At 44.2% G+C, this 12,544-nt stretch overlaps 1 protein-coding gene across 4 annotated transcripts in view; it reads left to right on the forward strand.

Moving 5' to 3' along the window:
• STRA6 (signaling receptor and transporter of retinol STRA6) overlaps positions 1 to 12,544 on the forward strand; it is a 60,047-nt gene that overhangs the window by 26,130 nt on the left and 21,373 nt on the right. For all 4 annotated transcript variants that reach the window (XR_013538994.1, XM_020803835.3, XM_078381086.1 and 1 more), the window contains 5 exons: positions 415 to 493; positions 3,103 to 3,188; positions 4,327 to 4,466; positions 5,759 to 5,925; positions 8,411 to 8,536. Coding sequence is in view for 3 of the 4 variants with exons in the window: in XM_020803835.3 (XP_020659494.3) it covers positions 415 to 493; positions 3,103 to 3,188; positions 4,327 to 4,466; positions 5,759 to 5,925; positions 8,411 to 8,536 (598 nt within the window). In the remaining variant the exon portion in view is untranslated. The remainder of the gene's footprint in view (positions 1 to 414; positions 494 to 3,102; positions 3,189 to 4,326; positions 4,467 to 5,758; positions 5,926 to 8,410; positions 8,537 to 12,544) is intronic.

Consider the following 12,544-nt stretch of genomic DNA (forward strand, 5'->3'; position numbering starts at 1 on the left):
ATGTGGCATGGCATGATTTCATTTTCTATATAAACCAGAGACATCAGCAGCCGTATTTATCAAAGACTTGCCTTAGATTCTGGGAAAGGGATTAAACATACATTCTTACTATTAAATACCAGGTAGAAAACCTCCAAGCCAATCAGTTCAGCTTACATTTTAACTTGCAACAGCAGTGAAGAACCTATTTTATTTTTGCACTGCTTTCTCTCGATAATCAGGCTTAACCATGATGTTACAATCTTAGTACTTTTGAATTCAGTAATATTTATAATAATTTTTTTTAAAAAATCTCTTTGCTGAGTCTCCCTGCATGGATGGTATCAAATCAAGTCAAGCCCTCAAGTATTCCCTTGTCCTTTCAGAAATTGCTATATATTAAAAGGCTGTTGTATATCTTTTTTTTTTCCTTAGCATGACCCCTGAAGTTATCCCAGACTGCTTTCCTACCATTCCTGATTATCTCTATCACGCCTGCATGGCTCCTATATCAGTAAGTACTGTCACGTGGAATGTTTCACCTCTTGTTTGAGGTCTGAAGATGTGGACTTGCCCATGAAAGCTCGCTTTAAAATATAGCAGTTGGCCTTTAAGATGCCACAACGTTTTTGTCTTTTTCTGTTTTTGTTTTGTTTTTCCTGACTTGTTTTAGGTTGTGTTTAACTTTATTTCATCAATTCATGCATTAAATTATTGTTTTTAACTGCTTTGATTTTACTATGTTGTAAACCACTCAGAGTAATGTCTTGCACTAACAGGGTAGCAGGTTGGTTGGTTGGTTGGTTGGTTGGTTGGTTGGTTGGTTGGTTGGTTGGTTGGTTGGTTGGTTGGTTGGTTGGTTGGTTGGTTGGTTGGTTGGTTGGTTGGTTGGTTAAACAAACAAACAAACAAACAAACAAACACCTGTCTTGCACTATGGCAGCCAATGCAGGCAATTTCTCAAGAAAAAGAAGAAAATTTAGACAAGTGTTTGTCTGCACTCATGAGGTTTAAAACTGTGTATAGTGGCAGACTATAGACCCTAAGACCCTGTAGACCCTAAGAATAATGTTTTAAAGCCCTTTTGAATTGACAGGATTCAGAAAACCTGCACCTTTGTTCTTACAATTAAGGAGAAAACCTACATTAGCCATGGAATGTCTACAGTGATCACTCATCTGATTGGTTGTATTTGGCTCCATATGGAAAGGTCACACTAGCAAGACTGATACAGTGAGATCACATAAGGCTAGTAGACATACTAGAAAAGGGGAGAATGGAAGCCAGGAGACAGAACAAAGCCAGGGTCAAATAAACAGTCTTACCAGCATGTTAGGGGAAGGAGGTAAGGAAGATCCAAAACTAGTATCCAGCAGCAGTCCTGGGTCTGAAACAATAAAACAGCAACCAGGCAGGGGTACTGCAGAAGCCAAGTCATAGCCTTAAAGTCAGGTACTGGCAGAACAATCACAACAATAATCAGTGGGTTTAAGAAATGTCTGGACGTCCAGTATTAAGTCTCTGTTGTGGAGAAGACTCTTCTCTGGTAAAGATCTCTGCTTCTTGATCAGACATTTTTCTGGAACTGAACATTTTACTTGGTAAGATTGAGCAGAGTGTGTAGCTTTACACAACATCACAGAATGAGAGACTTTGATATCTGTTATATATTTGCCTTATATCATTAAATATCCTACAGGTGCTTCAAAGTAAATGTACATCAAACAATAGCAACAACACTAAAAACGCACAGTCATAATGGGCATACCTTTCTTCACAAAGAGACTGGAATGTTTGTATCTTTAAGGCCCCTGTAAGAATGACCCGGGAGGAAGTCATACAAATATCCTGTTGTAAGGCATTCCATTAAATGGGGCCATCACAGAAAAAGCCATACGCTTTGTGCCCCCCTAGCCCAATCTCTGTCACAATGAGGGTCATGAGCAGCCCTGCAGTTGCCAGTCTTGAAGCTTCATGAAATTCATTTCTTTTGTCTTACTCACGAATCACAGTGCCTGATTTTGTTTGTTTTTATTTCTATTCCTGACAGTTGCTGAAAGTTTCCGAGGTGTGAGGGGAGGAGAGTGTCTTGAAATTTTAGGAGTGTGTTTGTAAGCAACCAAAAGATTTCTCAACAGATGTGCCACAAGGAATGGCAGGGTGCCTGGCTGACGATCTGTGTTGATTTTAACCATTTTGGTTTTTAGAAACCAAAACATTTTACAGCAAAGCGCAGCCAGTGATATGAACTGGTATATCATTTATGATGAAACACATCAAAACCAGTGAACGTGGTCAGCAGAGAAAGGCAGTTGTAAAGAATGCAAAGAGGATCAAGCAAAATACAAGATGTGTAATTTAGGGAATGAGGAAAATTCTCTCTCTCCTTCCTAGGCAGGGTATGGGAGTGGAAGGTTACTTTTTGGATTTTTTAAATAATTATGTGCAGCCAAGTCAATTCTAGTTTCTAGGGGCCCTTTCTAGACTTTTCTAGAAATTTCTCAGAATTGTTTTACCATTCCCTCCTTTGGAGAGGGGTGCTCTGGGACCGCGCGGCTTGCCCAAGGCTGCACAGGCTGAACTTCTCCGGAGAGGTACGCAGAGGAGACTTAAACTCACAATCAAGCCATCCATTTTGAATCACTCCACACCTTCCTACATGCTGGGAACTGTCGTGTAAAACAGGCTGAGAACTGAATTCCAAAGAAGGAACTTTTACCGAGCTTTATCGAAACTAGTCTCCTGCCCTTGAGCACGGAGGAGGCGTCAGCCCCATCAGATTCAGTTGGGAATCCAATCAAGTTCTATATGTACAGAACGAGAAGGTTCTATATTGCTGCTTACGTACCTCAAGAGACAAAATATCTTGGGCCAGCCCTGCCTGTGTGGATGGGCCACCTGGAAACATTAGGCATTCTTTCTTAATTTCCATCCCCGAATGAACATTTTATTGTAAGGATGTGCCTCAATATGCAGTTGGTGCTGCACAATGATTCCTTCAGCTACTGTACTCTGAGCTTGTGGGCCACTAGACTCCTTAAGATGAGGTGGAACGGTGTGTGAACACATGTCCTAGGGCTATCTCTCCCTGGCTGATGGTCTCTCTCTTTTTTTTTCTTGAAGCTGGTCATATTGCTGATTCTGTCTCTGCTGGTGAAACGGAAGAAGCTCTACAAAAGTTGTTGGAACGGCACTCCTGGACTCTTGAGGTATATCGCCTGGTGTAGGCAACGGAGTTTCACTTTAAGGACAGAGGAGGCCTTGAACATTTTGCTGTCTGATGGTTGCTATGGGTTTTTCAGGCTGTTTGGTCATGTTCTGGAGATTTTTCTTCTTTCGCCAGTCTCTGTGTGGGATTATTAAGTATTCCCACAGCTACAAATACTCAGCAATCCCACACACTACACCAGAACACAGAGAGAGTTCTAGCTCCTGTCCTGTGAAGATGCCGGCCACAGAGACTGGCAAAAGAAGAAAAACAACCCTCGGATCCTGGCCGTGAAAGCCTTTGAGAACACATTTTGCTGTCTGTTGGATGAGATTCTTAACTCCTTTCTTTGCCAAGTTGTTAGTCCTTAAAGTGGAAATATATATGTACTCTTTACCAGGTAATATTTCCAAAGCCCAAGGTCGGTCTGAGCAGAATTTCAGTTGTGATCTTTCTCATCCTGCCTAATCTTTTGTCTAACTAACTAACAAGAAGAGAATAAGTAAGGGGGGGGCACCCAAACAAACACCCAATCCTAAATAAGATACATGCAGATTTAGCTAATAATCTTTATCTAAATCTCTGGTCCATCCAAGCCTCTGCACTGGAAGATTTTTCAGCTGTCTGGAACAGATACAAAAGTCACACAGGACAATCATAGGACAGCAGAATGATCTGCTTTCTATTGCGCACACTCTTAGTTGGATCCTGGCCATAACGATTGTGCTGTTGACATAAAATGTCCATCATTCTCAGTGTTAAATACTGATGTGTTTGGAAAAGGCTAGTTTCCATTCTAGGCTTTGTGTCCAAATAATAACAGGGTTAATATACTATCTGAAGTGCATTTCCTCCTTTGAAGGTGCCAGTCCTTACTTTAAAAGCTAGCTGGATAGTTCAGTGGTTTAGGTATTTGGCTGTGGAGCCAGAAGTTGGGTGTTTGATTCCCCCACTCTGTGCCTCCTGGGAGGAGAGCCAGCCTGGGTGGCCTTGGGCCAGCTGCTCAGTCCCAGGGCGCCCACTAGAGGAAGGGATTGGGAAACCCTGTAAAGGGTTGCCCTAAGTCAAAATTGACAGTATATGGTTATTATTATTATAATTCTTACTTTCTCATCATGGTCTTTCTTGGTTTGTCACAGTCCTCTGCATTTCCTGGAAGAAGATGGGAAAAAGGGATTGACTGTGGCCGTGTTTGGCATTCTTTTCTCCTCGTTATGTGTGTTGGTTCTGGATAACAATCCCCTGCCCTTTCTCTCCAACTCCTCTACGCAATATCGAGGTAATACTGGAGGTCACCTGCAATGACACAGGAGAACATCTGTGCATCCTGCCGCCGCACCGTATTGTCTTTTTGTTATTATTAGTTTGTGGAGCTACCGCCCTGGAGCTGTTCATGTGTCCAGATATGGTGCTGCATTTGCAGTACCATCTCAAGTGAAAAGAGTGTGGAGATCATAACAAGAACCCTGCTGGGTCAGAGCAAAAGTCTGTCCAGCTCCCCATTCTCCCACCCACAACAAAATTCTGTCTAGTTGAGCATTCTCCCACTCATGCCGTCTAGTCCAGCTTCCTTGTTTCAACAAGGTGCACCCAGGTGTCTTTCAGAGAGCCCACCATAAAGGTGATAGTCCCTCCTTCTCTCCCCTATGAGTAACTGATCTTATTCACATTATCAACTGCCTCTGATCAGAATGGCATTATTCTTAAGCATCCCAGTTGGGTGCTGTTGCAACATATGAATAGGACAAACTAGCAAGCTGTGATACGCAACACATTTTCCTCTTGGGCACCTCACAATAGAATCCAAGGCTGTAGCATAAGGCCATGCTAGAGCCATATGCTTTTCCTTCTATCATTCTCAAAGTAATGGAAAAGTTCTACCACTAAAGGGATAATGCTCTCCCTCCTTTATGTACCTGGCTACTGAGCCAGAGGCTGGCAGTTCAGTTCCCCATTGTGCCTCCTTGACAGGGGCTGGACTCAATAATCCATAGGGACGGTGGTGATTAAGTCGCTGTCACAATGTAATGTAGTTATAGTTTCATGTAACGTAGTTATAGCTTAAGAATGATATATAATACAGATATGCTTTCATAATAGCTCAAATACAATTAAAATACTCTTGAGGGCCATTGTGTTTTGTGTGTTTGACTAGGGCTCAGAAGACCTGGGTTCAAATCCATGTAAGGATATTGATCATTGCCGCTCACTGGGAGTGGCAATGCTAAATATCCTCAATCACATTTGAAACCCAACTAGAATCCTCATACATTGGATGCAACTTGATAGCACATAACATAACAGCAAATCAGTCATTTGGAATGAGTTCCTTCCATGCTCTGCTGACATCTCTCTGTCACTGGAGAGCCACCCATGATTTCTCTCCCTGTTGAAAGGCTAATGTAGCAACCTGAGCAGATGGTTGCGAATGCTGTCCCACCACCACCACCACCAGTCCTGGCATTGCGCTACATGCTCTTAGCATGGCCTGGATGGATGAATTGCTGCTTTGGCCGACCCACTTCAGCTTGTAACCTTTGCCCTTCTTTTCCCCTTGATCTCCCTCTTTAGAGTACTACAAGATCATGGCTTTGCTCTATTACCCTGCCTTCTACTATCCCTTAATTGCATGTGCTACCATTCAACACAGAGTGGGGTACCTCTTTGGTTGCTTGCTGTCCTGGTGCCATTGCGTGGTCTATCTCTGGCAGAAGGTGGAATGCCCTCAGTCGCCCAAGGTAAATTAGGCCAAGAAGGATGGGTTGTTTGAAGACCAAGATGGCCCCTCCTAGGGGAGTGTAGCCATTGCTATAGGGCCAGAGTATTTCTGCCTGTGCTCATGTGACAGCTGGTGGGGCCTGTGGTTGTACAACAGTTTTGTAGACTTCAGAAATCCAGCTAGGGTGGCATGTTTTTCTAAGGCCCATCATTGGATGGATGGATGGATGGATGGATGGATGGATGGATGGATGGATGGATGGATGGATGGATGGATGGATGGATGGATGGATGGATGGATGGATGGATGGATGGATGGATGGATGGATGGATGGATGGATGGGTGGGTGGGTGGGTGGGTGGATGGATGGATGGATGGATGGATGGATGGATGGATGGATGGATGGATGGATGGATGGATGGATGGATGGATGGATGGATGGATGGATGGATGGATGGATGGATGGAGGGTTTGTCTTGGATGAGGATCCCAGGTTCCCAGGTGCACATGGCAAGCACAACTTGGAATAGTTACTGGCTGGACTACAACTCACGGAATCCCTCTACCAGCGTGGCTATGGTGGCTGCGAGACTCTTGGACCTGATGATGATGAGAGATAACATGACAGTAGGAAAAGACAGAACATTTGTCCTTGAGATACTGGAAGAAGCTCCAAATGTCTAGGAGTGACGCTGCCATCCAGTATATCTGATATAGTCACTTAGGACTGTATGATCAAGAACCAATCCTTGTTTCTAATGATCTCTGATAAATGATGCCATCAATTTCCAGTCTGAGTCAATTTCACAGCTCTTCCTTCCTATGCATCCCTGGCAATTTCAGCATAATTTCACTTTAACGAGATGCACACATGTTCCCATGCATTTTCATAGTTGGCCTTTCCTAATGTATGCATTTTTGTCTGTAATTTTTCCTAATATACACATTTTTGTATACAATTTCTGAGCTGAGAATCATGACTTGGTCCAACAGATAACAGCATTGTACTTGCTTATTTATTTATTTTGTATTATTTGTAGGCCAAATGATACAAAGAGGCAGTCACGAAAGCAGCAAAATCAGGGAGCTGGACAGGGGACAGACTGGATTTGTCTTCAGTGTGGAAGGGATGGTCACTCTCGAATTGCCCTCCTCAGCCACACTAGACGCTGTTCCAAGTCCTCCATACAGAGCACATTACCATAGTCTTTCGAGACTGAAGGATGCCTAATGAATTTAGGCCACCTTTCTCCCAATGAGCAGACCCAAAGCAGTTCACAATGGTAAAACAAGTAATATTAAAAACACAATAAATTACACATTAAAAAAGAGTTAAACTATAATAATAATTTTAAAAATAAATTAAATGATGTAAACCACTTGAAACCTTAAAAGCAAACTTACTTAGCTTAAAAACAACATCCAGGCACTCAGCTATGCTTATTAAAAATCTGCATGAACAAATAATCTTTAAGAAGGATAAAAGGGAAGGTGCTAACAGAAGCACCTGTTGGATCTTAAGCTCGGCATTCCACAACCTGGGAGCCGCCACAGAGAAGGCCCTGGACTATACATTCACCCAGGAAGTACACCTTGTTCACCTGAGAACAAGGATCAAGACAAAATGTTCTCCATCCCAACTTCTGAGTGCCTCCAAAGGCACAAGGCAAGGCGAAACAACTCATCACCCTACTCTACCTTTAGATTCCAGAAAGTGTTAAAGAGAGGTTAGTGGCGACAGTTAAAAGCAGGGGTGGAGGTACGTTGCTTCGGACTAACATCTTAAAATATGAAGGGAAGGGGGGGGGGGAGAAGGAAAAAAAGTGTGCTGCTTATATACCACCCCATAGCGCTTAAAGCACTCTCTGAGTATTTGACAAGTTAATTATGCAGGAGACACATCGGACCCCTCTAGCGAGCTGGGTACTCATTTTGCCGACCTCAAAAGGATGGACCAAGCTTGAGACATCTACCCGGGATTGAACCCCAGGCCGTAAGCGCAGCTTTGGCTGCATGACAGCAGTTTAACCACTGCACCGTGAGGCTCCTCATGGAGGAAGAGCCTACTCCCTCCCATTCCTCTGAGTCTTTTCCTTCCCAGCATTTGAAAGAGTCCTCTGAATTATCCAGAAACAGATCAGAGGAAAGGCCTCTCCCACTTTGCCATCGTCCCCAGGAGGAGAAAACTAGTTATAAACAGCAATCACATTTTGCATGATGCAGGTATTGAGAAACAACCAACATCAAAACTTAGAAAAAAGTATACTTTTTTTGAGACGGGAGGGGAAACTTCCCAGAATCCTCCAGTCAACATCGGGGAAGGCTGGGAATTCTGTCCAAAATGAACAAACTTTTCAGAGATCTGTCTATATTGCATTGTTTGACTGTAGGGAGATTATGAATGGAATACAATTTCTATGAACCTCGTATAAATCTATAACAGAGAATGTATTTGCTTCTTTCTAATTCTCTTTTTTTTCCTTTTCTTTTTTTTAACATCTTAGATTTATAGGTACTATTCCCTGCTGTCTTATCTCCCTATTATTCTGTGCCTCCTGGTTCTGAGTCTTTGGTACCCAGCGCAGCTTCTCAAGAGCTTCAGAGAGAAGGAAAAGGTGGTTGCTGATGAGGTAATGCATTTGAAGGGCCCTTTTTTGTCCCAAAAGATGTAGTGTATTGCCAGGTCCTTGGGGAAAAGACTGGTAGGAAGAATCGCCTCCCTTTCTCCCCAGCAGGCAGAATAGCAATAGCTGCTGAGGATGCTATCCTAAAGGCGCAGCATTAGCCAGAGTATGTGAAAAATGATCTGTCTCAGTTTTGTTGGGTTTCCCCAAATCCTAGCTCAGCTTGCAAGACTTTGTAGCTGTGTTTTCTCTGTGCATTTTCCATAATATATATGCATTCCCTTAAAAAATGCATTGTCCGACGCACATTCCCCATTGACTACGGTATGTGGGTACTGTACATATTCTTTCGTTGTACACTTTTTAAATTCTTTGTATATTTTAAATGTATGCATTATTTTACATACAGGAAAAGTACCACAAGCTTCATTAGTGGGCAGATTTCTGAGGTTAGGCTCCTTTTGGGTCACTGTGACTCTCGGGGTGTTGCGATGGGTCATTTCTGTGAAAATTTCAAAACCACCCAAAATCTGTCTCATCCAGGGCTTCCCTCCTGGAGCATACACATTAAAAAAAAGCAACATCTGCCAGCAGTACCACTAGTTATACAGAACAGCTTACAAATTCTAGTACATGGGGCTGAGTTTCTTGAATGCATGAGAAGCATGAAAATGTGTCATTTTTTTAAAAGCCGCCCATGTTCTTTTAGTAGTAGATTTTTGGAAGGAATTTCTCTCCACCCAAAACACACACACACACACACACACATTGTGGGGAATTTTCCTTTCCTCTCAGAGATTCCAGGACCTTGGGGATGGGCCAGGACTGCATGAGTCCCAACTCTGAATTAGTGCAACAGATATAAAGTGGTCATTAATAGAGATGGGTGAGTAACGCTCCTTCAGTGGTTTGCACTGGTTCATTTAATGGCCAAACAGGTGTTTGGTGCTTCCCAGCCCCACCTTGTCTAGTGGACACACACCAAAGGAGGCGGGTCTGGGAAGCGCCAAACACCTGTATGAACAGTAAACAAACCGGCACGAATACTGGTAGTTCATGCCCATCTCTGGCCATTAAGTGTGAACCCTTCCATCATTCCTATTTTCATATGAGTAATTCTCCAAGCTTTTTAAAAGACATAGTTCTGGCTTTTGGGGGAAACATGAACATGCTTGTCTCTTTGCATCTCCCTGTGTTTTAGATGGTCGGGAAGAAGGGTTGGCAGGGGGTTCTCAGACAACGGATGGTGCAGCGAGAGGAATCGGATGCTCACAGTTGAGCATGTGGGCCCGTTTAATGAGTATGTTTGACTCCCCAACTGTTTCCCGCAGCAAAGAAGGTGCAAATTATGCAAGGCAGGATAAATATCGGATAGATTTTTGGAAAATGGACAGATTCCTAAGTACGGTGTAGAAATGGAGAGTGGAACCTGGCCAATTTGGCAGGATTAAAAATACCAAGGTGACATACACATCTGTGGTTTTCAAAATGCCAGGAAAATATATTATTCTCTGCACACGTCTCTGTTCTGTCAAATTGTACAATGAGTTTCCAAGTGCAACATTCCCTCCCTCTCTCCTGCTTCTTGTCCTCCTCCTCTGAGTTATTGTTGCATTTATTCGGTTGCCTCGCCCTGTGCTGAGATATTCTTAAGAAAATGGATGAACAGACTAGGCTGGTATGAATTGACTACAGTACTTTGCTTCTAGAGAGACCAGTGCTTGGGAGAAAGTCCCATTTTTTAGGACTACAACTCCCAACGTTCCCTGGCCAGATGGCAAGGGGATTCTAGGGTTGCGGTGGAAAAAAGCAGTGCTTTAAGGGATCTGAATTAGAATGCAGGACAGAGGTGTAGCTAGGACAGAAGAAGAGGAGCTTTGAGGGAGCTGGAAGATGGCGCATATCAAAAGCAACGTCCTCATTGTGCATTTCTGCTCTTGGAAGGGAGCCAGGGAACCTGGACTCAGGAGTTTGATTCTCCGGGGGGTTCTTCCGGGAGAAGAGCCAGGCTGGTGAGGACTATGCAGGGATGGGGGCTTGCGAGTCGCAACTCACGATTGAGTCCAATTTAAGTCGCACCAGCAGCTCAATTCAGACTCAGCTCCAGTCTTTTATACGACTCCGATGCAACTTGCAACTCAAAAACATTTTTCCGAGTTGTGTTTCGAGTCCCTGTTAAGGATGGACCTCCCTCTCTCCCTGCTGCCAGCGCTACTGCCATCATCCTTAGAGGCAGCAGGCCTGGCTTCCTTTCCATGAGCGGGTTGCTGCCTCTGCCCGGACACCCACTGCCCAGCGGATAGGCCGGGCGTATGCGCAGAGGCAGGGCCTGGCTCTGGGAAGGGAAGTCAACCTGCTGTCTCTAAGGATGATGCTCACAATTGATCATGGGACTACCCAGCTTCCCTTCCAGGCCCGCTGTCTCTGCGCATCAGCTGGGCGGCACATGCGCAGTTTGAGTCTTTGGGCTGGAGTCCTCAGCTCCAAGCCTTAGAGGGGAGGGCAAATGACCTGAGACTCGTCCTCGAGGCTTGGGACTCAGGACTTGGACTCGACTTAGGACTATGTTATGCCTGCCTCCCTGCCTGCCTGCCATGGAGTTGTTCAAAAGGAGGACTCCACCAGAAAGTGTGGCCCTCATTTTCTACCAGAGACATGACGGAATGCACTGGGTGCGGACCTACTCAAACGCTGTAGTCCAACTCTGTGTCCTCTTACCTAAAAATAAGCCTCACTGGACTCAATGGGGCTTACTTCAGAGAAGGCGTGTGTAGAATGGTGCTGAAAGTCTGTACACCTCTTTTTACGACTCCATTGCAGCCCATTTTCTTCCCTCCTTTGTCTCCAACCACCTAAAACTGACTGTCCACAATCAACGAATGCATGCTCAACATGGGTAGGGGTGACCAGGACAGCCTGGCTCTTTCAGAATGACTGCATTTTGGAGGGTATTTAACCCTGGGGCTTTAATCCAATCCCTAGAGTACACCTACTCAACCAATTACTGAATAGCAGGATGGCGATGAATGCCATTCATTCAACATGGGTCTACTCTAGTGGAGAGGATTAATAAAGACTCCAGCAAGAGTGAGGGTCAGTATTGACCTTTACAGGGAGGTCTGTAGGTGGAAAGAGCCACAAAGAGCAAATAAGTTGCACACCCTAAATCCTGAACCAGAAGCTGGCCTAGATGTATATTTTGCACCCCATAAATCCCATTGCACAAGAAGGGTTTCATCCTCGGTGTTCCCCATTCAGAGCAGAACGGATATCCTAGTTTACAGCTATGGAGGTGGAGTTTAGCATCTTGAGGGCTGGCACACTGATCTTCCTTTTAGAAAGAAACCTCTCTCTTTCCTGCTCTCTCGCTCACTCTCTTTATTAAAGGAAGCATAGGAACATGACAAACACCTGATCTTTAAACACAGAAATTTGCAGGAGGTATTTAGGGTTTAGCCAAATCCTCCTGTTTATACAACGGTGGGATAAGAAGCTAGGTTTCCTTTCATGGCGAACAGAACGTTCTTTCTTCCCCACTTCTGAGGTTCGTGCGCGGCGGGCGCTCTCTCCAGCTGGAGGCGGCAACCCTCCGATTGGCAGGAGCGCCGTAGCCCTCTCCTCCTGCACCAGCCGTCTGTAGCTGGGTAATTAGCACCTGTGCAACTGTTAGCCTGACTGACAAGACAGATGGAAATTATACAAGACATTTCATGGAGATTGTATGAATCAGATGTGCTTTCGCTCTCTCTTTCTTTCTCTCGCTCTCCCCCTCCATACTGAGAAGGCTGACAATGTCGCCTCTCAATTAATTCTCTGTCATTTGGTTGAAGCAAAGGGTGGGGCCCCAGTACTCCTGTATCCCATAACACCCTCAACAACTTTTGAAAAAAACTTTTTTTAATCCAAAAAACCCTTTAGGGAGGATATAGGAGATAATTTTGCCATTCCCCCCCCCCTTAACACCCAACCAAATTAATTTTAGGCTCAGCAAAACTAGAAGGGACACTGTTAAAG

This window comes from Pogona vitticeps, chromosome 12 (genome assembly GCF_051106095.1).
Source record: "Pogona vitticeps strain Pit_001003342236 chromosome 12, PviZW2.1, whole genome shotgun sequence".
NCBI lineage: Eukaryota > Metazoa > Chordata > Lepidosauria > Squamata > Agamidae > Pogona > Pogona vitticeps.